At 38.6% G+C, this 27,932-nt stretch overlaps 2 protein-coding genes across 2 annotated transcripts in view; one reads left to right on the top strand and one right to left on the bottom strand.

Moving 5' to 3' along the window:
* Positions 1-22,267, top strand: part of CFAP126 (cilia and flagella associated protein 126) — a gene marked incomplete at its 5' end in the record, with an annotated part of 29,044 nt that extends 6,777 nt beyond the window's left edge. Inside the window, 4 exons of the mRNA XM_060014163.1 lie at positions 19,006-19,073; positions 19,279-19,359; positions 19,868-20,044; positions 20,434-22,267. Of these exons, the coding sequence (XP_059870146.1) occupies positions 19,006-19,073; positions 19,279-19,359; positions 19,868-20,044; positions 20,434-20,709 (602 nt within the window). The remainder of the gene's footprint in view (positions 1-19,005; positions 19,074-19,278; positions 19,360-19,867; positions 20,045-20,433) is intronic.
* Positions 22,268-22,388: 121 nt separating this feature from the next.
* SDHC (succinate dehydrogenase complex subunit C) overlaps positions 22,389-27,932 on the bottom strand; it is a 28,099-nt gene continuing 22,555 nt past the window's right edge. The window contains exons 5-6 of the mRNA XM_060033070.2: positions 26,154-26,317; positions 22,389-23,252 (exon numbers count right to left, since the gene is read on the bottom strand). Of these exons, the coding sequence (XP_059889053.1) occupies positions 23,148-23,252; positions 26,154-26,317 (269 nt within the window). The 3' untranslated portion in view covers positions 22,389-23,147. The remainder of the gene's footprint in view (positions 23,253-26,153; positions 26,318-27,932) is intronic.

Genomic DNA, 27,932 nt, shown 5'->3' with positions numbered 1-27,932 from the left:
TAACCCTTTTTAAGTGTACAGTTCAGTCATATTAAGTACATTCATATTGTTATATGACCAACACCCTTATCTATTTCCAGAATTTTTTTCATCTTGCAAAACTGAAACTCTGTACCTATTAAACAATAACTCCCCATCTCCCCTGCCACCCCCAGTAGAATTCTACTTTCTGCCTCTATGATGTTTGATCACTCTAAGTACAGGTACCTCATATAAATAAATCATTCAGTATTTGTCTTTTTGTAACAGGCTTATTTCATTTAGCATAATGTCTTCAAGGTTCATCCAAATGTTGTAACATGTCAGAATTTCATGCTTTTTTAAGGCTGATAATATTTCATTGTATAACGTTCACATTACTTCTTGTTATATTAAGAACTTTGGCCTTTAGCAACATGTTTCTTACATTTTGCCCACAGGAAGTGTCACCACACCTAGTTAGGACAATTTTTTCCATCTAGGATTTCAATTCACCTTTTAAAGGGAGGAAGTGAAGGCAGAACAAAGAAAGGTGTGGGAATTGGCTGAAATAGTCATTCAAATGAGTAATTTCCTGGACAGTATTCTTAGGCTAGATATGTAGAAGAGCAGGCCCCCAGAACTGAATTAAGGAGTTAGATCTGGTGGGGGTGGGGGTGGGGGACATTTACTTATTTATTTATTTGGTAACAGATTTATTGAGATATAATTTATAGACCATACAATTCACTCATTTCAAGGGCACACTTCATTGACTTTTAGTATATTCACAGAGTTGTGCAAATATCACCACAACCTTAGAAAATTTTCCTCGTCCCTGAAAGAAATCCTGTAGCAAGTTGCCATCACCCTCAGGTCCCTCCTCAGCCTTATGCAACCACTAATGTGGGCCAGTCTCTGACTCTCCTCTCCCTACCAGGAACTGAAGAGACCGTGCTAGTACCTTTCCCCATGATCAGTTTCCAAGGAAGCAAAGCTTTCATGCATCTGACCTCAAGGGTCAGTGGGACTCTGGGCGAGTCCTGAGGGATGGGAGAGATGCCTGGAATTGACTCCCATCACTCTTTATCTACTCACCACTATTTCTCACCCAGGTTTCTCCCTAAAGCAATGCCTTAGGGGGAGCTATTTCCCTGAGTACACAGCGACACTGACATATTAATCAAATCTTTCTGCGCAGAGGTGGTGGCAATCCTCCAACAACAGGAAGTTGGAGTTCCTTCCCCATTCTGGGTTGAACAACCAAATTTTCTTGGCTCTTAGAGTCTCTCCTCCCCCCCACTTCTTTTTAAAACTTGACTCTGTCCCTGACTCTTTGCTATCCCATTGCTCAATATCTTCCACCACATCCTCCTCCTCATGACTCTAACACTTATGTAATTTAAGGATTTGGTGGCAGGAGACAATGGGCAAAAGATTTCTTCCTTTGTAGTGTAGGGGGTAGGGGACTGGTTGTAAAACTAATCTCCACTAGAGGGAGACTTAGTCTTAAGAAAGAAAACTGGTTATGAAATTTGTGACGTTTAGTAGTAGAGGTATTAACTCATTTATATAGCTGTTTAGTATAGCTGTTTAGGTATTAACTCATTTATATAGCTGTTGTATTTAGCCAATTATCTCTGTAAAAAGAAAACTGTTCTGAAAATAATGAGAATTCATTTGTTTTTTATTTTAGGAATTACCTTTTTTTAATCTTAATTTTATAATTATATTATAATTTTATAATTATATTTATAATTATAATATAATTATAATTATAATTTTATAATTATATTTACATGGTTCTAAAATCAACTCTGCAAAACAAGGTATATTCAAAGAAGTTTATCTTCTACCCCTATCTTTTCTGCATTATTTCTCCTCTCTACCTAAAGGTAATCACTAATCATACCACTTATTTTTCCATCATTTTTCTATTAGAAACACATATAATTTATATCTCCTTTTTAATATAAACAGTAGCACACTATTCACATGTCCTACACCTTGCTTTATTCACTTTAAAGTATTTCCTGGAGATCATTCCACAGCAGCATCTTCCTCACTGCTTTTCACAGCTGTGTAGTACTCCACTGTGTGGAGATACCATATTACCGACAGTTGAGTTGTTTCCAGTCTGTAGCTATTACAAATAATGCTGCATATAACAGTTGACACTTTTCATATTTTTGCTAGAGTATCTTTGGGATAGATTTCTAAAAATGGAATTGCTTAATCAAAAGGCATTGATAACTGTGCTAGCTAGATACTGCCAAAGTCTCCATCGTGGAGGTTGTACCATTTTACATTTCCATACTCAACATATTAGAATGCCTGTTTCCTCATAGACTGACCAACAGAGTACGTTATCAAACTTTTAGATTTATGCAGTCTCGTGGGTAAAATGTGGTATCTCCATGCAGTTTTAATTTCAATATTTCTAAAATTATGAGCAATACTGAACAATTTTCATATGGTTAACAGCAATTTGTATGTCTTTCTCTGTGACATGCCCCATTATAACCAGTTTTCTATAGGGTTACTAGTCTTTTTCTTCTGTATTTTTAGAAGTTTTGTTGTTGTTTGTTTTAACATTTCTTTCTTTCTTTCTTTCTTTATTTTGGCTGTGCCGGGTCTTAGTTGTGGCATGCAGGATCTTCGTTGCAGTGTTTGGGCTTCTTAGTTCTGGCATGTGGACTCTTAGTTGTGGCATGTGGGATCTAGTTGCCTGACCAGGGATCGAACCTGGGCCCCCTGCATTGGCAGCGTGGAGTCTTACCTACTGGACCACCAGGGAAGTCCCTGTTGTTTTTATCAAGGATGCTAACTCTTTGCCTGTGGTATAACTTTTTCCCCCAGTTGTCTTTTTACTTTTTGGTGGTGGTGTTATGTATTAAAATTTATCAATGCATCTGTGGAGATGAGCATTTTTTTACCTTGGATCAATTAATATGATAAACTATATTAATGTACTTCCTTTGACTCTCCATCTTTGCATCCATAGAGTATTATCCACTTGGTCATGATACAATTTTCTTAACATACTATTGGATTCTGCTTACTAATATTTTATATAAGATTTTTGTATCAATATTAATAAGTGAAGTTGATCTAGAGTGCTTTTTGTTTAGTCTTTGTCATGGTTCCAAAATTCAAGTTTGGGAATCAACGTTACACCCACTTCATAAAGTGAATTTGCGAATTTTCCTTCTTTTGCCATGCTCTAAAATAGCTTAGAAAGTTAAGGATTTATTTTTTAAAATTTGATAATATATTCTATGAAACTATCTGGATCTGTTTTGTTTTGTGGGGTAACTCTAACCATTTTCTCTAATTCTTTTATATTAAATGATATGTTTTTACTCTGTCTCCACAGGGGTCAATTCTGTTAAATTGGGGTTTTATACAACATTATACATTTAATGTAGATTTTCAAACATATTTACATAGAATAGATAAAAATTTTTCTTTTCTGTGTCTCTTTCTTTCTAACATTATCTATTTGTACTGTCTTCCCCGCCCCCCTTTATTTTGAGTAGTTTAGTTAAGAAGTTATCAATTTAATTTTTTCAAAGAAACAGTTTTGGATTTATTTATTTTAAAAGAGAATTTTAATTTCCAGTTTTAAAAGTTCTACTTTTTGTTGTTGTAGTTTTCAAACCCATTAACACTGCCTTTCTTTTACTAATTTCTTTCCTTTCCTGACATTGGTTTGCCTTTTTTTTTATTTAAAAAAAACACTTTATTATGAAAATTTTCAAACATACATAAAAGTTGAATAGTGTAAATGAATTTGTATATATCCCTGTCCAGATTGAATATTTATCAATATATTGCCACAGTTGCTTCATCTATCCTTTTAAAAAAAATTTTCCTGAAGTACTTTAAAGCAAACCTCAGACATCACAATCCTAAACTCTTCACGGTACATCTCTAAAAATAAGATCATTATCCACCTGTATCATCCATCATTATCCATCAGTACCATCCAATAGCCACTCCATATTCAGATTTCTCTAAATGTCTTTATACATTTAATTAGAATCAGGATCCAGCAATATTCATACTGTGGTTAGTTCTTATATCTCTTTTAATTAAAAACAGTCCTCCTTTTTTTCCCCATGTCATTGTCTTGCTGAAGATACAATCATTTCTCTGTTATTCTCTAGTTCCTTCCTTTGGCCATGTTCAGTTTGATATGACTGATGTCTCTTTTTTTTTTTTTTTTACATCTTTATTGGAGGATAATTGCTTTACAATGGTGTGTTAGTTTGCCTTGTTCTTTTTTCTCCCTAGTTTTTTGAGTCATAATGTTCATTTATATTTGCTTTTTAACTTCTATTCATTTAATATTAAATCTCTGATAGCTGTTTTAACTATTTCCCATAGATTCTTATTTTCATTATTAACATTTTCGATTGGTTTTGCATTTCTCCTTTGACCCAGAAGTGGTTAACAGCAAGTTTTTAAATTTCCCATTTGGAAATTCAAATTGGAATTTATTGAGATTTTTTCTGTGGCCTAAGTTGTGAATGTGCCACATTTTTGTGATATTTGTGAATCCTATGCATTTGGGGGGGAGGAAAGCCATACTCTCTATTATCAAGGTTCAGAGTTTAATATATATTAAATCTATCTTATTTATTATGTTGTTTAGGTTGTCTGTATCTGTACTAATTTCTTGTTCACTTTATCTCTCTAGATCTGATTTCTTAAAGTCTCCTATTATTAATGTGCTTCTATTTCTTCCATATTAAGTGTAATTCTTTCTCTTTTTTTAATCGTGGTAAAAATTTCTTTATCTCGAATCCTGCAGCCTGTGGAACAAAAACCACATTCACAGAAAGATAAACAAGATGAAAAAGCAGAGAGGGCTGTGTACCAGATGAAGGAACAAGATAAAACCCCAGAAAAACAACTAAATGAAGTGGAGATAGGCAACCTTCAAGAAAAAGAATTCAGAATAATGATAGTGAGGATGATCCAGGACCTTGGAAAAAGAATGGAGGCAAAGATAGAGAAGATGCAAGAAATGTTTAACAAAGACCTAGAAGAATTAAATAACAAACAGACAAAAATGAACAATACAATAACTGAAATGAAAAATACACTAGAAGTAATCAATAGCAGAATAACTGAGGCAGAAGAACGGATAAGTGACCTGGAAGACAGAACGGTGGAATTCACTGCTGTGGAACAGAATAAAGAAAAAAGAATGAAAAGAAATGAAGACAGCCTAAGAGACCTCTGGGACAACATTAAACACAACAACATTCACATTATGGGCTCCCAGAAGGAGAAGAGAGAGAAAAAGTACCCGAGAAAATATTTGAAGAGATTATAGTCAAAAACTTCCCTAACATGAGAAAGGAAATAGCCACCCAAGTTCAGGAAGCACAGAGAGTCCCATACAGGCTAAACCAAAGGAGAAACATGCTGAGACACATAGTAATCAAAATGGCAAAAATTAAAGACAAAGAAAAAATATTGAATGCAGTGAGGAAAAAACGACAAATAACATACAAGTGAACTCCCATAAGGTTAACAGCTGATTTCTCAGCAGAAACTCTACAAGCCAGAAGGGAGTGGCATGATATATTTAAAGTGATGAAAGGGAAGAACCTACAACCAAGATTACTCTGCCCAGCAAGGATCTCATTCAGATTCGATGGAGAAATCAAAAGCTTTACAGACAAGCAAAAACTCAGAGAATTCAGCACCACCAAATCAGCTCTACAACAAATGCTAAAGGAACTCTTCTAAGTGGGAAACACAAGAGAAGAAAAGGGCCTACAAAAACAAACCCATAACAATTAAGAAAATGGTAATAGTAACATACATATCGATAATTACCTTAAACATGAATGGATTAAATGCTCCAACCAAAAGACACAGGCTCACTGAATGTATACAAAAACAAGACCCATATATATGCTGTCTACAAGAGACCCACTTCAGACTTAGGGACACACACAGACTGAAAGTGAGGGGATGGAAAAAGATATTCCATGCAAATGGAAATCAAAAGAAAGCTGGAGTAGCAATACTCACAGCAGATAAAATGGACTTTAAAATAAAGAATGTTACAAGAGACAAGAAAGGACACTACATAATGATCAAGGGATCAATCCAAGAAGAAGATATAACAATTATAAATATATATGCACCCAACATAGGAGCACCGCAAAACATAAGGCAACTGCTAACAGCTATAAAAGAGGAAATCGACAATAACACAATAATAGTGGGAGACTTTAACACCTCACTTACACTAATGGGCAAATCATCCAAACAGAAAATTATAAAGGAAACACAAGCTTTAAATGACACAATAGACCAGATAGAGTTAATTGATACTTATAGGACATTCCATCCAAAAACAGCAGATTACACTTTCTTCTCAAGTGCGCACGGAACATTCTCCAGGATGGATCATATCTTGGGTCACAAATCAAGTCTCAGTAAATTTAAGAAAACTGAAATCATATCAAGCATCTTTTCTCACCACAATGCTATAAGATTAGAAATCAATTACAGGGAAAAGACTGTAAAAAACACAAACACATGGAGGCTAAACAATACGTTACTAAATAACCAAGAGATCACTGAAGAAATCAGAGGAAATTAAAAAATACCTAGAGACAAATGACAATGAAAACATGACGATCCAAAACCTATGGGATGCAGCAAAAGCAGTTCCAAGAGGGAAGTTTATAGCCATACAAGCCTACCTCAAGAAACAAGAAAAGTCTCAAATAAACAATCTAACCTTACACCTAAAGGGACTAGAGAAAGAAGAACAAACAAAACCCAAAGTTAGCAGAAGGAAAGAAATCATAAGGATCAGAGCAAAGGGCTTCACTGGTGGCGCAGTGGTTGGGAGTCCGCCTGCCAGTGCAGGGGATGTAGGTTCGAGCCTTGGTCCGGGAGGATCACACATGCTGCGGAGCAACAAGGACTGTGCACCATGGCTGCTGGGCCTACTCTGGAGCCTGCAGTCCACAACTACTGAGCCTGCATGCCACAACTGCTGAAGTCTGGGAGCCTGGAGCCCATGCTCTGCAGTTGGAGGAGCCACTACAGTGAGAAGCCCGTGCACCACCACAAAGAGTGGCCCCTGCTCAGCGCAGCTAGAGAGGGCCCGCCTGCAGCAATGAAGACCTAACACAGCCATAAATAAATAAATTAATTAATTTAAAAAAAAAAAAGGTCAGAGCAGAAATAAATGAAATAGAAACAAAGAAAACCATAACAAATATCAATAAAACTAAAAGCTGGTTCTTTGAGAAAATAAACAAAATTGATAAACCATTAGCTAGACGCATCAAGAAAAAGAGGGAGAGGACTCAAATCAATAAAATTAGAAATGAAAAAGGAGAAGTTACAACAGACACTGCAGAAATTCAAAGCATCTTAAGAGACTACTACAAGCAACTCTATGCCAAAAAAATGGACAACCTGGAAGAAATGGACAAATTCTTAGAAAGGTATAACCTTCCAAGACTGAACCAGGAAGAAACAGAAAATATGAACAGACCAATCACAAGTAATGAAATTGAAACTGTGATTAAAAATCTTCCAACAAACAAAAGTCCAGGACCAGATGGATTCACAGTGAATTCTATCAAACATTTAGAGAAGAGCTAACACCCATCCTTCTCAAACTCTTCCAAAAAATTGCAGAGGAAGGAACACTCCCAAACTCATTCTATGAGGCCACCATCACCCTGATACCAAAACCAGACAAAGATACTACAAAAAAAGAAAATTACAGACCCATATCACTGATGAACATAGATGCAAAAATCCTCAACAAAATACTAGCAAACAGAATCCAACAACATATTAAAGGATCATACACCATGATCAAGTGGGATTTATCCCAGGGATGCAAGGATTCTTCAATATATGCAAATCAATCAATGTGATACACCATATTAACAAATTGAAGGAAAAAAACATATGATCATCTCAATAGATGCATAAAAAGCTTTTGACAAAATTCAACATGTGTTTATGATAAAAACTCTCCAGAAAGTGGGCATAGAGGAAACCTACCTCAACATAATAAAGGCCATATATGACAAACCCACAGCAAACATCACTCTCAAGGGTGAAAACTGAAAGCATTTCCTCTAAGATCAGGAACAAGACAAGGATGTCCACTCTCACCACTATTATTCAACGTAGTTTTGCAAGTCCTAGCCACGGCAGTCAGAGAAGAAAAAGAAATAAAAGGATTACAAATTGGAAAAGAAGAAGTAAAACTGTCACTCTTTGCAGATGACATGATACTATACATAGAGAATCCTAAAGATGCCACCAGAAAACCACTAGAGCTAATCAGTGAATCTGGTAAAGTTGCAGGATACAAAATTAATGCACAGAAATCTCTTGCATTCCTATACACTAATGATGAAAAATCTGAAAGAAAAATTAAGGAAACACTCCCATTTACCACTGCAACAAAAAGAATAAAATACCTAGGGATAAACCTACCTAGGGAGACAAAAGACCTGTATGCAGAATACTGTAAGACACTGATGAAAGACATTAAAGATGATACAAACAGATGGAGAGATATACCATGTTCTTGGATTGGAAGAATCAATATTGTGAAAATGACTATACTACCCAAAGCAATCTACACATTCAGTGCAATCCCTATCAAATTACCAACGGCATTTTTTACAGAACTAGAACAAAAAGTCTTAAAATTTGTATGGAAACACAAAAGACCCTGAATAGCCAAAGCAGTTTTGAGGGAAAATAAATGGAGCTGGAGCAATCAGACTCCCTGACTTCAGACTATACTACAAATCTATAGTAATCAAGACAATATGGTACTGGCACAAAAACAGAAATATAGATCAATGGAACAGGATAGAAAGCCCAGAGATAAACCCATGCACTTATGGTCAACTAATCTATGACAAAGGAGCCAAGGATATACAATGGAGAAAAGACCATCTCTTCAATAAGTGGTGCTGGGAAAACTGGACAGCTACATGTAAAAGAATGAAATTAGAACATTCCCTAACACCATACACAAAAATAAACTCAAAATGGATTAGAGGGCTTCCCTGGTGGCGCAGTGGTTGAGAGTCCGCCTGCCGATCCAGGGGACACAGGTTCGTGCCCCGGCCCGGGAGGATCCCACATGCCGCGGAGCGGCTGGGCCCGTGGGCCATGGCTGCTGGGCCTGAGCGTCCGGAGCCTGTGCTCTGCAGGGGGTGAGGCCACAGCAGTGAGAGGCCCGCGTACCGCAAAAAAAAAAAAAAAAAAAAAAAAAAAATGGATTAGAGACCTAAATGTAAGACTGGACACTATAGAACTCTTGGAGGAAAATATAGGAAGAACACTCTGACATAAATCACAGCAAGATCTTTTCTGACCAGCCTCCTAGAGTAAAAACAAAAATAAATAAGTGAAAAAATAAAAATAAACAAGTGGGACCTAATGAAACTTAAAAGCTTTTGCACAGCAAAAGAAACTATAAACAAGATGCAAAGACAACCCTCAGAATGGGAGAAAATATTTGCAAATGAATCAACGGACAAAGGATTAATCTCCAAAATATATAAACAGCTCATGCAGCTCAATATTAAAAAACAAACAACGACATACAGATGGCCAACAAGCACATGAAAAGCTGCTCAACATCACTAATTATTACAGAAATGCAAATCAAAACTACAATGAGGTATCACCTCACACCGGTTAGAATGGGCTTCATCAGAAAATCCATAAACAACAAATGCTGGAGAGGGTGTGGAGAAAAGGGAACCCTCTTGCACTGTTGGTGGGAATGTAAATTGATACAGCCACTATGGAGAATAGTATGGAGGTTCCTTAAAAAACTAAAAATAGAATTACCATATGATCCAGCAATCCCACTACTGGGCATATACCCAGAGAAAACCATAATTCAAAAAGACACATGCACCCCAATGTTCATTGCAGCACTATTTACAAAGCTAGGACACGGAAGCAACCTAAATGCCCATTGACAGACGAATGGATAGAGAAGATGTGGTACAACAGAGTACTACTCACTCATAAAAAGGAACAAAATTGGGTCATGTGTAGAGACGTGGATTAATCTAGAGACTGTCATACAGAGTGAAGTAAGTCAGAAAGAGAAAAACAAATATCATATATTAACGCATATATGTGCAATCTAGAAAAATCGTACAGATGAACGGGTTTGCCGGGCAGAAATTGAGACACAGACGTAGAGAACAAACATATGGACACCAAGGGGGCAAGAGGCCAGGGGGAGGGGTTGGTGGAATGAATTGGGAGATCGGGATTGACATATATACACTGATGTTTAAAATGGATAACTAATAAGAACTTTCTGTATAAATAAATTAATTTAAAAAATTCTTTATCTCTTTTAAACCATTTTAGTCAGAATTCTACTTTCTTGGATAATTACAATTGCAACCCCTGCTTTAATTTAAGAAAATAATTCTGGTACTTTTTTAGTCATTTATTTTTAGGCTTCCTGAATCTCTTCAATTTAGATATATTTCTTTTATACAGCATAGTGTTGGAATTTGCTTTTGTAGTCAATGTGAAAATCATTTTAACAGGTGTGGTAAGCCCATTTATATATTTGTTGATTCAATCAATATTTCTGGACTTACAGCTGCCTTACTGATTTAAGTTACATATTTTTTTTATATATGTAGGTCTCTCACCATGGGATCTATTTCATATGCTTCCTCCTCTCCCCACCCCAACTTTTTTTTTAACATACCTTCTGGTATTTAAAAGAGTTTGTATTTTTGTTCTAATGGTTAACTTTATCCTAATACTTTTATACAATACATAAGTTCTGTCTCTTTTTTGCTATTGTCTATATGAGCACGTGAGATGATAGAAAATACATATATTGGTCTCTGCCCCTTGTTCATGGCACAGAGCTCCTGAAACCCTTGTAAATACCTAAGTGATAAAAGCACTAGGAACATCTTTTGTGCTAACATTTGGTCTTTGACCCTGGTTACTGACACAGTGCTTGGAATTTCCTGGGTAATAGGGGTGTGTGTGTCTTTTGTTCTAATGAGGTGATTATTGGTGGGCTCCTGGATGGAAGCTAGTCACCAGAAAGACCAAGTCATGATTAGAAGCTTAGACTTCAACTCCATCCCCCATTCTCTGGAGAGGGGAGAGGGGCTAGAAATGGAATTAACGATTGATCAGGCCTATGTGATGAAGCCTCCAGAAAAATCCCAATAAGATAGGGTTTGGAGAGTGTCCAGGGAGAGTGGCAGACCCAGAGAGGACATGGGAGCTCCACGCCCCTTCCCACATACCTTCCCTAAACATCGCTTCTATCTGTATGTTCATCAGTATTCTTTATCATAGCCTCACAGATATCCTCAAGTATTTTGTTGAGTTCTGTGAGCCATTCTAGCAAATTAAGTAAACTCAAGGAGGGGGTCATGGGAACCTCTGACTTACAGCTGATTGATCAGAAGCACAAGTAACAACCTGGACATGCAATTGGCATCTGAAGGGTAGGGGGGCAGGCAGTCTTGTGGGACTGAGCCCTTAACCTGTGGGATCTGATCCTATCTCCAGGTAGATAGCATTAGAATTGAGCTAAATTATAGAACACCCAGCTGGTGTCATGGAATTACTTGATGTGGGGAAAAACCCCTTGTCTGGTGTCAGAAGTGTTGTTAATGAGATAGTAGTGTGAGAGTAAAGGAGAAACACAGGAGGACTGGAGTTTTTCCTAATATAGAGCAACACTGAAACTATCTAGGAATCTCTTAATCAGTCACTCCCCCCACCAGCCCCCATTGCTTTCCCCTAGCACCTAACTTGAGGCAAATCCTTTATTTTTAGTTAATATCTGTATATGGTAATCAGGGCTTATTCTATTGATACTTCTCACATACTACCTAATCTACCTCACATATCTAATCTCTCATTGTTATCTGTACTATATTTACAGGGTTGCCAAGAAATCTGGAAACATAAATGAATACATATTAATGGTTTGTTGGTATTATATTTCAATACAGAACAAAATAGTATCTTTTCCCAGACTTTATGGCCACTGTGTATATCGTCAAAGCACATAGCTATCACATAACTACACTCTTTCCATTAGAACCATCGTTTATTCTTGGTTATTCAAGTAAACATAAATTTAATTCTCTCCACTAGTGAGAGATACTGATGTCTCCTCAGTCACTGTGGTCGTCTACAGCTTGTTCTCTAGATTCCTCAGGAAGTGTTCTTATCAACAATATTCTTTTATGGGGTATGGGAGGGGAGACATAATAGCAGTCTCCAATAGAGGGAGCCTTAGGTTCCTCCAAGGAAAGAAAATAGGATAAAAAAATTTGTAATATATAGAGAAATTTTGAAATAGTGTCTATATATGCAGCCATCCATTTCTTCAGTGCTTACTGTGTACAGAACTGTCTTCGGTTCCTATAAAGGAATATAGAAAACAGGGGGGTGTAAATAGTTCAAAGTTGGTCCAGTAGCTTGGTTGGATAAGATCCTGTTAACTCAGGAAAACAGGCAAAAGCCAGGTCTCCAATCCAAGACCCACTACCACCTGCCCCAGTGAACTAGCATGCAGGGTACTTTGGAACTATCTGGAAGAAAACGTGGAGAGCTGTTGGTCAAACTATGTAATAGATGAGATGCTCAAGTTTTTACTAATGAGGTTACTAATGATTTTTCTGGTTTTAAAATTGCCATGGGGGGGAATTCTCTGGCGGTCAAGGGGTTAGGACTCTGCGCTTTCACTGCCGAGGGCCTGGGTTCATTCCCTGGTTGGGGAACTAAGATCCTGTAAGCTGCATGGTGAAAAAGAAAAAAAAAATTGCCATGGGAAGAAAAATACATTGAAAGTTCAGGTTGCTAACTTTTGGCTATTATAAATTAGAAATCACTAAATGGGGTAGTTTACCTAACAATGCAGATTTTTGAGGGAGAAGTTGCTGTGAATCTCTTTAATGTCTGGGAAGAGATGTGGGATAAAAGCAAACTTGGAGATCTCATCAATCTATCAAGGCTTCAAGTTCTGCCAGAGAACTCTTGATATGTGGCTGGAGGGGATATAACCTCTAGAAGGCAATATGGCAGTATCTATCAAACTGCACATATCCTTTGACTTCACAATTTCATTTCTATAAATTTGTCTTACAAATATACTCACACAATGCAAAACAACACATGCAGAAGGTTATCCATTGCTGCACTGTGACAGCAAAAGTTTAAAAACAAACTAAATGTTCAACAATAGGGAACTGATTATAATACATCATTAATGTATACTATGCAGCTATAAAAAAAGCAAGGAAGCTCTTTATGCACTAATATTTAATGATATTCAAAATATATTTTTTAATCTTAAAATGAAAGTAGTATGTTATGCTACAATTTGTGTAAAATGTAATGGTGATGAATAAAATATATATTTCTATTTATTATATCTATTCTTGAATATGCACAAAACCTTGGAAAACTACAGAAAAAACTGATAACTGAATGTGGGAAAGTTATTACCTATTTTTTAAAAGAAGATCCACTGGTTCAAAGCAAAAGCTTTACCTTCTATGGTCTCTTTCCACTTAAACTGACCAGCATTCTTTTTGTTCTTCCCATTCCCTCCTATTGTATTAGTAAGACTCTTACTAGGTTGCAAGAAAGGTACAAGTCCAAGTAATCTCAGGATGGTGGCTGTCAATGAGGAAGCAATCATACTGGCTGACTTGCAGAGAAATAAGAACAAGGCATTGCAGAGAACAATGAGATGGAGAAAAAAAAAATCCCTCTTCTTGATCATGTTCTGTCTTCCAGATTCTAGTACCCTTTAAGGCCCAAACTATACTTCCTACTTTTGGAATCTGTTATAAATATCCCATAACTTTATAATAAATTCCCCCCCTTTCTGTTTCAGGTAACCTGAATAGGTACTTCTTTTTACTGGGCAGTCTCGAGCTAATACTAATGCTAAAATTATTGAACACTCACTATGCATCACGTACCCTACTAGGCATGTTACATATGTTTAACTCTCAAAACTCAGATTATCCTCGTTTCACACCATAAGGGTTCTCAGACCCAGAAAGACCAAGTAACTTGTCCAAGGTCACACATTTAGGCAGAACCAGAATTTAATCCAGGCAATCTGACTCCAGTGCTCAGGTTGGTAGTTGCCCTCAATTAGGTAGTTTATACACTTCCTATAGACACAAAGTAAACTTGTAGTCCAATGGCAGATGATCTCAACCCAAATAAAAGATTTCCTAATGGTCTAATTTCAGGCATCAGAGAACTGAATCAAATGATGAAAATATCGTGAGGCATATTTTTTGAGTGGGGCCTTTATGAGCCCTTCCAACTTTGAAAGAGTTAAATCTGGTTCGATGAAAGAACAACAGCTGTACCTAAAGTCAACCAGTCAATCTGAAGAAAGGCTAATATTCAATACAATTTTGTTAGAAGCTCGAAATTGCCTGTTACTATTTATATCACAATTTCCTAGTGTCTGTGAAATTCTAATTGGAGAATTCACACAGGACCCAGCCAGGATTGAACCATGGATTTTAAAGACACAAATAACCTAAAATGGTCACCTCTCCCTGCAGAACAATGGGTTAGAGGATCCAGAAACAGACCCAAATATATTAGGGAATACAATAAAGGTGGCAATTCAAATCAGTAGGGAAAAGATGGCTTATTCAATAAATGATGCCAAGACAACTAGTTAGGTTTCTGGAGATTGACTTCAGTTTAGTCACCAAAATAAATTCCAACAGAATAAAAATTTATATATAAAAACTGAAACCAGGGGTGAATTATTTTTTAAATATTGGAATTTACAAAAAGCCTTCAAAGTATAAGATCCAGAAGTACAGAAAAAAAGGGTGATAAGTTTGACTACATAAATTTAAATGACAAACTGAGGGAAAATGTTTGCAACATAACTGACAAAAGGGCTGATTTCCTTAATACATAAAGTTCAAATAGATTAATAAAAGTGATCAACAGCTCAATAACAAATGGCAAAAAACATGAAAGGCTATTTTCAGGGGGAAAAAAAAAGAAAGAAAACATAAAGAAAAAACCTTGTAATTAAAGAAAGTTTAAAACAAGGATACACCATGTTTCACCTACAGCTTAAGAAGCAATACAGTGTAATGGTTAAAACTGATCACTCAAAAAAAAAAAAAAAACTGATCACTCTAGAGTCAGAATACTTGGGATTAAATCCTGGTTCTACCCCTTACTGTGCATGCCCCAGTTTCCTAGGCTGGGGTTCTTGTGAGAATCAAATGAGAAAATATAATAAAAAGCAATTAGGACTGCGCCTGGCATATAGTAACTACATTAGTTTTTATTATTAGATTGACAAAAACAGGAAAAACATTGGTAAGGGAGTGGAGAACTAAGCACTCTCATACACCGTTGGCAGATGTATAAACTGGTACAATGTCTTTGAGTGGCAATTTGACACTGTCTACTAATGTTCTAAATTCATAAACCCTTTGACTTTACACTTCACTTTTAGAAATTTATCCTACTAATCACATATGTTCCTAAAGATATATACACATATTTCTCTCTATATATCTTTATATTCATAAAGATATATATGTAGATATAGATTTTCATTGCAGCAATGTATGTAACAGCAAAAGTCTGGAAATAACCTCAATGGTCATCCAAATGAGACTAAATAAATACATGATGGTACACCCTAAAATGAAATAATATACTATCATGAAAAAAAAAATCCCCAAGACAGTCAAAAAAGCAAATCACAAAACGGCTTGCTCCCATTAATCTTAGAATGTATAGAGTATTTCTGGAAGGAGACACAAGAAAATAATAAAGAGTAGTTGCCTCTGAGGAGCAAGACTGGGAGTTGAAGTCAAATGGAGATTTGCTTTTCAGTAAATACCTTTCCGTAAACGTGAAATTTTTTTCCCGTGTATACTTTTTTCAATTAAACAAAAACTAATTAAAAAAAATAAAATTGAAGCCATCATATAACATTACATCTCTATCAGAAAAGCATACCAGCTAAAGACAGAAGTTCCAAGAGATATGATGCTTACTTAAATATCACTGTGGCTTTAGGAACCAAAATGTTATCACTCTAGAGACTAATGAGAACCACAGGGACTAAGCACATGAGTCCCCTTTCCAGACCTCACATAAGCACATCTGTTAACTGCCAGAGTCTGTAAAACAAGAGCTGGTTTTTACCTCCATCTCTAGAAGTGTAGGAGTGTTCTTGTACTTGGTGTGTTGGCTGGGATGAGGACTTTGGAAGAAGGAAGGGAGAAGGGATTGACAATCATCCATTAAAATGCTCTCCTGGTTCTCAATGATCTATTTCTTTGGACAACTTATTTCTTAGTTTTTTCCTTTCATTTTAATGCCTTATGTATAAACTTTATAATTCAGAAAACACAATTCCACTTTCTCCCTAACAACCCAGTAGATGGTTCTGATAATACCATTTTAGATTAGTCTCAGAGAGGTTTCCTAGTCCAACAAATATTAGGTTTGTGTCATAGCACCACCACTTAATTTTCTAAATCTGATGTTTTCCACACTACAGCTTTCTTTCATCATCCCTGCTCAATCTCCTGGCACCAGCTCCTGATTCCACCTCATCCCAGCCAACATCAAGCACCTTTGTTTTTAGGCTCTGTGATTCTAGAGAGTGATGGAAGAGACAGGAGTCATTTAAGGACTAAGGATATGTTTTTCTTTCTGGGGACAAATCTGAATCAGCTGCTTTTAAAAACATCATTCCTGGATTTCCCTAGTGGCGCAGTGGTTAAGAATCCGCCTGCCAATGCAGGGGACACGGGTTCGAGCCCTGGTTCTGGGAAGATCCCACATGCCACAGAGCAAGTAAGCCCGTGCGCCACAACTACTGAGCCTGCGCTCTAAGAGAGCCCGTGAGCCACAACTACTAAATCCCACACGCCTAGAGCCCATGCTCTGCAACAAGAGAAGCCATCACAGTGAGAAGCCCGCACACCACAACGAAGAGTAGCCCCCGCTCGCCGCAACTAGAGAAAGCCCGCACACAGCAACAAAGACCCAATGCAGCCAAAATTAATAAATAAATTTATTTTTAAAATAAATAAATAAATAAATAAAAACATCATTCCTTTGTTATTCTGAGAAAATGAAGTAGTGGACCCCGTAAACAGGGTCTTGGCAGTACTGAGTACCTACCATGGTATGACATTATCTAGATACTTTATTCACCTCACCTCATTTACCCTGTAGTTGTTCTATTATTTCCACAATACAAATGACTATAGAAATTCAGTGAAGGGACATCAGTTATTTAATGCCATACAGCTATGTTCCTGTGTTTAGTAAGGACTCAGACCCCAGTGTCTGGCTCTAAAGTCTATGATACATTACACCACACTGCCCAATGAACACAGCTCTTGGGGCTCCATGGTTTGTTATGGTGGTTAAAGACCCCAGTCAAAGACAACCTGGAAGTTCTTAAGCAGGGGAAGTTATGCTAGAAAAAAGTCTGGGCCACTATTCAACCAATTTTCTCACATTTATTTACTCTGTCCCTCACATCTCTAAAATGAAAATGAACCTAAGTTTCAAGGGGAAAGATCGGGGGCACTGTCAGCCAAGAAAGTGATTAACAAGAAGGAAAAGGCAGCCCCTGCTAATTGGGAGGTAGTCGAGAAGGTCTGCCTTCTTGCAGTTGCCAGGCAACACAGGTAAACAGAGGAAGTGGCAGGATCATGGCCACTAACTACAGCGCCAACCAAGTAAGTACTCTTTTCCATTTCTTTCTGTAACGTTAAATTTTGCCTTCCAGATTCCACCTTTGGTCTGACCCCTCCCGTAGGATTCTGATGACTGAATATATAGCTGAGAGTGGGTTGAGACAATATTTTTCTACCTCCTCAGCTCCTCAGGGGAGGGAGGGCCCAAGGACAAGAAATAGGTATCTCTGGGTTAAGTCTGTAGGCCCTAACCCAGAGGTCAGCAAACTTTTTCTGAAAAGGGCCAGAGAGTAAATATTTTAGGCTTTGTGAGTCGAGTGACAAAATCAGAGATATTATATAGGTATGAGAGAAAACACTTTTCCATAAAATTTTGACAAAATTCAAAATACAATAACTGAGTGCAATTTTTTGTAATGTTAATGAAAAGCATGAAATTCTTATAGGATGAGAAAATATTTCGGTTAATTGGGGTACAAAGTTAGTGTTCCCCTTTATCAAATCAAGTGCAAATGTTCATCTATAAAAACAATTCTTAGCTTTCTCAGGCCATCCCAAAACAGACAGGAGGATGGATTTGGCCCAGGCCAGAGTTTGCTGACCGCTGGTCTAGACCAGCACTGCAATAAAAAGATAATGTGAGTCACAAATGTAACTTTAAATTTTCTAGTAGCTACGTGAAAAAAATTAAAAAGAAATAAAGTAAATTTTAATAATTTAGCCCCAAATATTATTTCCAACACTTAATCAATATTTTAAGTTATAATCAGATGTTTCATTCGTTTTTGTACTAAGTCTTCAAAATCCATTGTATTTTATATAGTTGACCCTTGAACAAGGCAGGGATTAGGGTACAGATTCCCACACAGTTGAAAATCTACAAATAACTTTAGAGTCGGCCCTCCATAACCAGGGTTCCACATCCACAGATTCAACCAACTATTGATCATGTAGTACTGTAATACATATTTATTGAAAAGTACATATTTATTTATTGTAAGTTAACGTGCACAGTTCAAACCCATGTTGTTCAAGGGTCAACTGTACTTACAAAGCACCTCAATTTGGACTAGTCACATTTCCAATGCTCAACAGCCACATGGGGCTAGTGGCTCCATGTTGGACAGCACACAGATGAAACAAATCACATCCTCTCTAAAGCAAGTTAAAGCTTACTTAGCATGGTTGTTCACGCTTTTGGTCTTCAAATCTGAAGAACTGTGCCTAGCTATCATTTCCTGGGCTTGGGGCCTTTGAGTCTCATAGGGCTTCTCATCTTTTTCTCCACAGTATGAAAAAGCTTTCTCACCCAAGTATCTGCAGAACTGGTCTCTCGCCAAGCCAACAAAAGAGGTATTCCACATTCAGCACACCACAATGCCAGTTTCTGGTTCTTTATGTCACACTCTATGTAATTCACTGGTACCTAACTTCTTTCAGCCTTCTTGGAATTCCCATATCCTCCTCTCCCTCAATCCTTAATTAAAGCCCTTCAGATACTTTCTTCCACTTTTCCACTCCATGTTCACAAGCACTTCTGTCCCCACCTCTACCCCAGAGGATTTCTTCCCATGAAGGCTACACTCAGATTATCGCCAATGATCGTGGCCATCTGTTGCCTTCAGTGCCCCGTTCCAAGGTGAGATACTCATCTCCATTCTCATCTTGAAAGGTAAAGAACTGAGGCACAGAACTGGAGTAAGGGGGCAGGGAGACTTGCAATCTCCTGCAGCTACTATTTGGAAAATTAAGGTGCAATCTAATTCACATTGTAACACGAGTGCCCCCAAACTTCCAGCCAGCTTATCCAACAGAACAGGGTCGTGTTTAACACCCAGAATTCCTTAAGCGGATGAATCATCTGTATAAAATGAACACCTTCAGGTGATAACATTTATGCAGTGGGTACGCTGCCAAACTTAACCTAAGGATGTGGAATTTAAGCCAGCAGAGACAAGCGGATGAAAAAATTAGGGTAGCCTAAATGAGAGAGGGGGAAAAGGAAGAGTGGGGAAATTATGCTTTCATTCTTGTTTCATGACGATGCATTCCCAAAGGTAAAGGATGGAAATAAGACAAACAGCCCACCAATAGGTCAGTTACTGGGAGTGAGAAGCCCTGTTGAGGAATCCCATTTTTCCTTTTAGGCAAGTCCTTGGGGTTCCTTCATGGGCACCTGGCAAATGCCTCTGAAGATACCCCCTGCTCGGGTGACCCTGACCTCCCGTACAGCTGCTGGTGCTGCCTCCCTTACCAAATGGATACAGAAATATCCTGATTTACTCAAGGCCTCCAATGGGCTACATCCTGAAATCTTAGGCAAGGTATCTGTTCCTCCCATCTAACCTCAGTCCTGTTGTCTTCACTTCTTTTCAACCTCAAAAATGCCTAATGTTATACTACCACAATCCCAGCAGGGGGAACCTCTAACCAATTCTGTCTTACCCTATCCAGTCCTTAAACAACCTCTGAGGCCTGAAGGGATAAGCTAAGGGCATCTTATCCACACCCTCCCATTCACACCCCGTCCACACAGTACAGCATGAGCTGATCTCAAGGGGAAGTTAACAGTATCAAATTTAACTCTTCTTATTTGAAACCTGACCTTTTGTTCATGGAATGGGGAGAAAGGGATCTAGAATTCTGAGATGGATTGGGAATGATCTAGGCCTAACCTGAAACATAACTGTCTCTTCTATTCCACCCCTGACAGCCCCATGATCCAGACAGTCAGAAGAAACCTGGGGAGTCTATCACAAAGACTGTACGGCAAGCAGCACCAAGTGCAACCATAATCCCAAGCTCCCCAGCATCAAATCTCAATTCCCCAGATCAGCTCCAAAGGTCACACCCCTCTGAAGGTCACACTCCAGGTCCCCAAAGCCCACCCAACTCTCCAAAGAGTCCACCTGGAAGCCCATGTATGCTAGAACACTGTGCAGGTCCTAATTTAGCTGAGGTCCAGAAATGCAAACCTGGAACTCCATAAGGGACTAAGGGACCACACTGAGAAAACCTGTCTAGAGATTGAGTGATGTAAGCAAGAGCTCCCAGTCAGGGAAATTATGGATGGGAATAAAGGCAAATTTGGAAAATAAACATTGTTTGTTGACTCTTTTACTGATTTGGATTTTTCCCTCCTGCTATGTCTGCCTCTTTTAACCCATAACTAGGAGAAGGGTTGGAGGAAATAGAGCAGGGAAAAGAACATGACAGTAGCTTGGGGGTAGAACACATTTTTACAAGGATTGAGTCATTTCCAGAAATGACCAGGAGGAAGTTGGTCTGAATCACAGCAAAAGAAACCTCAAATAACCAGTCTGTCACCCCTACTCGCTCACTTTTCATCCTGAGCATGAACTACAACTTCAAAGTCAGAAGTACAATCATTTAGAGTGTGTGTATGTGCATTTGGAGAAGGTGGGGAAGAAAAGGTACAGGAAGCCAGAGTAGAAGACACAATCCTTGTCTAACACTTCATTATCTGATGACAGAACACACAGGGAAAACAAATTAGAAACAGTTATAAAAGCAAAACTCAAGCAAAAATACAAATACAATTTGAAAACTGAAGATAAAGAAGTGATTAGAAGACAGAGAAGAGAAATAAAGGGAGACAACAAGTAGAAATTTAGGACAGAATAACATACATGATGACCACACTGCCACTCCCCTCACCCCAATCACCTGAATAAGAAGCCACCAAAAAAGTCCCTTATCTATTTCCCAGCCTCCAATTTCTGTTTATCATTATCCCCATTCTGCATCTTCCTGGCACTGGCTGTTAAATTTAATGCCCTTGCCAAACCTTTCCCAGTTCCATTGCCCAATTGTTCCCTCATGAACACGTATGCCTAACTCCAAGGACAAGTACAGAGGACATATGTATACGCTGGAGGAAGGCTACAAAGACTTCCCAGGGCCAGCGTAGCAAAAAGGGAGAAGTGATCATCACTTAAAGTCAAAGACTACTTGGGAGCTGGGATGAAGACTGTTGAGGCAACTAAGTAAGGTCTTCCTCTCTAACTGACACCAATTACAGCCACTGTTACTTCTCTCCAACCCACAGCTTTAACTGGTTGGCTAAAAACTCAGAGTGACAGACAAGATAGACCTGTCACCCCAGAGTTTCCAAAGGCTATCAAAACAGCACTCCTGTCAAGGCAGTTAGGGACCCAAAAGCCTGGCCTACATGGATTATAAAAAGTAGCAAGTTTTCTCACTAAACTATAAATGTTTGCCAGGTTTCCAACAATCTCTCCTTTCTTACCTCTACTCTCCTTTCTCCCCAAATGGACATACTTAGTTCATATTCATAGTCCCTTGGCTGTCCCCTCCATTGTTCCACTGGATCATAATTTGCTGAACTGTACCTTAAGGCTTGTAATAATCACTTCTCAGTGGGATTTTGGAGCCTGTAATAAACAAAAAGCTCAACTTCCTCTCTTTTGCTCCTTCCTTCTCTGAGGTTTCGGCAAGATGTTAGATCCATGGCTACTTGCATTTGATTCCCTGAAAATTTTTCCAGTGGTCACTTGTAGGACAAACTGTTTCCCTCCTGAGAAAGGTCAGATTGGGGGATGTAATCGCCTGAGACCAGAGGGAGGGGGAGGAAATTGGCTCCTCCCCAACCACCACTGTCTTGGTTTCTCAAGATATCAAGGAGAGTCAAAGACAAAATAATAATTTTAATTGTTTCAGAAAAAGCTGTCACATGAATTTGGATTAGAAAACATGACAATAAGAGGTTTGGTTTTTCTGGAAATGCAAGGAAGAGAAATAATCCTTAATAGGTTCAGTGATAGTTTTCTGGATCTTCCTCTTGCATCAAAAGCTATATATCTTCTTCTCCCCAAAGCATGTGCTCCAAGAGCCAACTTACTCTCTTCATCTCCCTCTAGCCAGGACAGGCTAATTCCCCTCCCCCCCCACCCCTCTTCTTTCAGTCACACTGTGTGGGTGTTAAAGACCCTGGGCTCTGACCAATTAACAGAATTGTCCTTTAAGCCAGCAACCCACAGGCAGTGGCAACCCAAGCCCCACTCCCAGTCCCCATGGCAGAGGCCACAGAGTGGCATTGTTTCCACTGTCTTAGGAAGAAGCCAAAAGCTGACCCTCAGCACAAATCAAGGCCTAATATGGAGAGAGAATGAGGGCTCCCAGGCCCAGAGTAGGCTGCAAGCTGGGGGCAGGAAAAGGGAGTTTTTATAGTCATTCCATCTTTAGAAATAAGGGGAAAACTGGATCCTTTTCCACTACTCTAGTTCTATAAGGTACTCTTACTGCTGAGCTCCAAGGGGATCTGCAAGCACAAAAGGGTCTGAACAAATCAAGATAACTTTGCCCTGGCTTAAGATAAGAGTAACAAACAGGAAGATGGGTCAATGCAATAACGGGTAGGAAGATGATGCTGGGAACGTCGGCTCTTCACATGGCTGCCAGCCCTACAGAGGACAACACGGTAAGAACCAAGACAATCACTCCAGACTGGTATAGCTGGGAAATCGTCAGGCCTTTTCCTAGGTCCCACATCTGTGGAAATAAGAAAAAAAAAATTTTTTTCAGCAATCAGGGTCCTGGTCACTCTCACAGCTCCTTTCTCAGAAAGGAACTCCACCTAGGAACAGGCAATTTCTCTCAGCATGATTCTAGAGAAAAGCTCTTCTCCCCTTATTCCTGACCTTCACTTTCCTCAAAACTCACAATACAGTAACGACCACCTACTTATCCCAATGACAGTAAAGGGATCCATCCTCAGCCCATAAGATCTTCCAGAATGAATAAAAACTTTCTCTCGTGACAAAAAAAACTGATCAATGTTTCCCAAAGTGTGTTTCTCCAAAATCTAGTTCCTCAGGATGTTAAAAGGCATTACATGGGGGAAAAAAGTTCTGTAGTCAAATTAATTTGGTAAAAGTTTAACTACAAGACTTCTCAAACAATTTATTAATACACACTGTTAATCTCCAAAATGGGGATATAATATACATGATTTCCTAGGTATAGCCAACCACAGAATCCCCTTTGAGAAGGAACATTTGTCCATCAGAGGACTAGTTTTTTTTTTTTAAATAAATTTATTTATTTATTTTTGGCTGCATTGGGTCTTCATTGCTGCGCACAGGCTTTTCTCTAGTTGCAGCAAGTGGGGGTTTCTCTTGTTGTGGAGCATGGGCTCTAGGCACGCAGGCTTCAGTAGCTGCGGCACAAGGGCTCAGTAGTTGTAGCTCATGGGCTCTAGAGTGCAGGCTCAGTAGTTGTGGCGCTTGGGCTTAGGTGCTCTGCGGCACGTGGGATCTTCCCAGACCAGGGTTCGAACCTGTGTCTCCTGCATTGGCAGGCGGATTCTTAACCGCTGTGCCACCAGGGAAGTTCAGGACTAATAATTTTTAAAAATACTCTTTGGGGTCTACAACACCATTTCTCAATTTTGTTTTGACTGTGACCCACACCCCCAACTAAGAAATACCTTTTAATTAGTATCCAGTGTGTGTGTGCGTGTGTGTGTGTATAAAATATATAATATATAAAAGTTCATGAAACAATAAGCAATATTTATCATTACCATGTGTGTTATATTCTATATGTTGTATTCTATTTAAATTTCTTTTTTTTGTTGGTAGCAACCCACTGTATTGATTTTCTACCCATTGAGTCAAAAAAACACAATTTAAAAAATACTGATCTAGACTCTCTTGTGCCCTAGGGACATTAACATATTGTACTCTAAAAGATCCCCTAGGGCAAAAGTAGAGTCTTCAGGTTTCACACTTTCCACATATGACTGTCTCAACACACACATATACCTATACCCTGAATGTAAAACTGAATAAATTAGGATTGCTTCAGAGAAAAATTAGAGAGCCCCCAAAATAATCAAGATAAGAAGATGCTCCACCTCAGCTGCCAAAGAGCTTCTACCTAGATAAGATTAGGAGTCAAACAGATTCCACAAAAAGCTGTTTTGCTTATAAAGGCACAGTGTTTTACCAAAAAATCGAGTCCTACTGGGTGGTGGTGATGGGGGAATATTCTCTAGCATACCAGAGACCTTGTCACTTCCTACTCTCTTAATATCAATTCCACCCTCCACTCCCCCACTAGATCTTCTGGCAAGGCAATTATCAAGCTGAGAGTGCAAGAACTATGGACTGTCACAGAGAACAGATAAAAATCCTGTCCCACACTCAGAGCCAGGACTTGCTAAAAGAACAAACAAAAGCAGATTTAAGGGATTAAGAAAAGCCTTGACTTAGTTCTGACATTTTATAAAATCTCTTCCCCTTCCCTCCCCCCATACTGAGACAAAAGCAAATATATGGCAAGTCCCTGCCTGAGCCAGGATGCCAACAAAGGAAGCTGATCAGCTGATTCCATTGGAAAGCTTTGTTCTGTGGAATAAGAAGTCATTAATGGAAATGCCGTCCCTCTCCATCCCCTCCTCCTGAGGGAAGTGAAGTCATTTTGAATCAAACTGAACACTGCCCCAGGGACCAGTTGATAGATACACTTAATTTAATAGATCATTTAGTCTCTCACTCTTCTGATTCCATTAAACTGTCTATTGGACCAGAATACAATTCAGAAAGTGCTTATCTCTAGGCTCTGATGTGGAAGTTATGAAAGGTCAAATTAAGGCAAGAGCATCCAACTGACAGAGGCTTAGGTTGAGAAATTATGGAAAACCAGAAAGAATAAAGCTGTAATTATCTTCCTGGGAAAGGAAGCAAGATTAGGGGTAGGGAGACCACAAAATATAAATCTTAAGATGCTGTAGGAGAGATTCATCTCTGACCTGGGGCAGGTTTGATTAAGCTTTAATTCCTTAATAAAGAGGAGACACCAGTTTGAACTGACCCCAAGGTCATGTAGGAGGCAACATGGTCAGATTTCAGGCTCTCAAAAGATTCCTAAACTCAATATTGGGATCCTAGCACCCAGTTGCTTGTTAAAGTTGGCCCCATTCTCTCTAATAGTTCAAAACAAACAAAAAGCAAAAGCAGTTAACACAAGCCAACATCAAGATAATAAACGTCAGAATATTTGACTCCAGCCAAATTTGTCACTCTGTGTTGACAGGAAGTTTAGACTGAAAGCAGTAACTAGTATTTGTCTGATAAATATGCCTTCTATGCCAGATGTATGGTCTGGCTTCATGGCTCTCTTTTGGTAACATCCCTCTTGAAACTAAAAGAGTTCACTGAGACCCTGCAAGTATCTGCCAGGCCTACATCCAGTCTCAGCTACATCACCAGCTGGGCTACCTGGCAATGCACAGGGCATCTAGTTTAGCTTTCCCCAAGAGGCCCCTGAACAAAGGTCCAGCACAACTAACTTTAAGAACAGCACTAAACCCAGACCAGGAAAGAGAAAATCCTTCCAGGCTCTCCATTCCTTTCACCCAGAAAACGTACAAGTCTACAATTAACTTACCAAGTGTCGTATCCCATTCCAGGTGTGATACGTGAGAGGGAAGACGAGTGCAAATTTGGCTGTGTGGATCAGCGCTGGCCCCAAATACAGGGACTTTACAAGTTCCAAATGAGACTCAAAGCTCCCAGGGACCAAGAGGGCTGACAAGCCAAAAAGAGAGACCCCTGCGGAGAAACAAAGTAAGCCCGTCACAGCTACACACCAGCTACAACCAATGTAACACATAAAACTGGGTTCTATGACAGCCCCTAGGACTTCACACAATTCTAAACCATTTTAAAATGGGGAAGATTTAAACTAATGTTCACATTCTCAGTGGAAGATACGTTACTTGGAATCTGACCCTAATCTCTTAAATTTGCCATATTGCTACTTCTTTCAACATCTCTCTATAAAAACTTCACCCATCATTTTAGAAGGCACCTCTGGCTACATCTATATCATCATCTCAGTAAGAAAAAATAAGAACAGTACATTCAATCCAAGGAAAAGAATAAGAAAAAAATTTACATCTCTACCATACAAAAATTTAACTCAATATGGATCAGAGACCTAAATGTAAGAACTAAAACCATAAAACCAAGAAAACACAGGAGTAAATCTTTATGACCTTGGATTAGCAGTGGTTTCTTAGATATGACAGCAAACCAGAAGCAACAAAATAATAAATTGGACTTCATCAAAATTAAAAACTTTTGGGTGCCGTCCATTTCTCCATCAGTCTGGAAGAATGCTGGTGCTGAGAATAACTACCATGGCTTGCAGCTCTTTGACGAAACCTCAGATGCGTCAGAATTTTATAGCATTCATAGGAGAAGCAAAGGCTGAAGGAAGACATGCTGTTCACACCCTAGGATGAGGCAGCCACGTCAGAGTCTAGCCTCCTAGAGGTTAGTGTTGCTGAGTGGCTATTCCTAGGACTCAGTTAGTAGACTGCTGTCACACTTGGTGCACAGATCAAAGCTGAGCCTGGTATCTGAGGCATATGTGTGGCTGTTGGGGTTTCAGAACTTCAGGTTTGCACTGAAATTCAGAGGATAGTGGGGAGCTCCTGTGATCGTCTAGCTTCCTATCTACCCAGGCTGTCAAAGATCCTTGAACGCTCTTGGGTCATATCTTCCTCCCAAACCTTCTCAAACTATCTCAGTTCCATGGTACCTCAGTGTTTTCAGGAATTTTTTTCATGATGCCCCCAAGCCAAAAGAAAAACCTAACAGTTCTGTTTATTAAGTAGTTAGATTCAAACAACTCAAATATTTATGTCCTAACAATTTAGTAGCTATGTGAAAAAAATTATCCTTGTAAATGGAAAGAAAAAACTTTTATTCTTAAATAACCAGAGTTACTTGCTAATATGTTGTTGGATATTGTACATCTCAAACCTCAGAAATTAAATTGGACATTACCATGCTCATTTCCTGTTCCACACTGACATTCACACAAGTCGGATTAGAGAATCAGACCTTCAGTGAGAGACCAGGCAAACCTAGTGCTCAGGCAGTCAGCTTCGTTTCTAGAAAAGCCAAAGGACTTACAGATTTATAAAGTAATTAACGGAACTCTGAAATTACTGTTTTATTCTCTTGGGCTTTCTGTGAGATGGGACATGAATTATTGATTCTCAAATGTGATATGTCATATGTTAGGAATCCCAGTCATTCCAGACAGAGGCAGTGTAGAGAGAGTGAGAAGTGCACAAACTTTGGTTAAGACAGATCTGAGTTCAGTTCTGTCACTAACTAGCTACTATATCATCACTTCCTTCTCTGCTTATAATAA

This window comes from Delphinus delphis, chromosome 1 (genome assembly GCF_949987515.2).
Source record: "Delphinus delphis chromosome 1, mDelDel1.2, whole genome shotgun sequence".
NCBI lineage: Eukaryota > Metazoa > Chordata > Mammalia > Artiodactyla > Delphinidae > Delphinus > Delphinus delphis.
The sequence above is the reverse complement of the archived record's forward strand: the minus strand, read 5'-3'. Positions and strand labels throughout refer to the sequence as shown.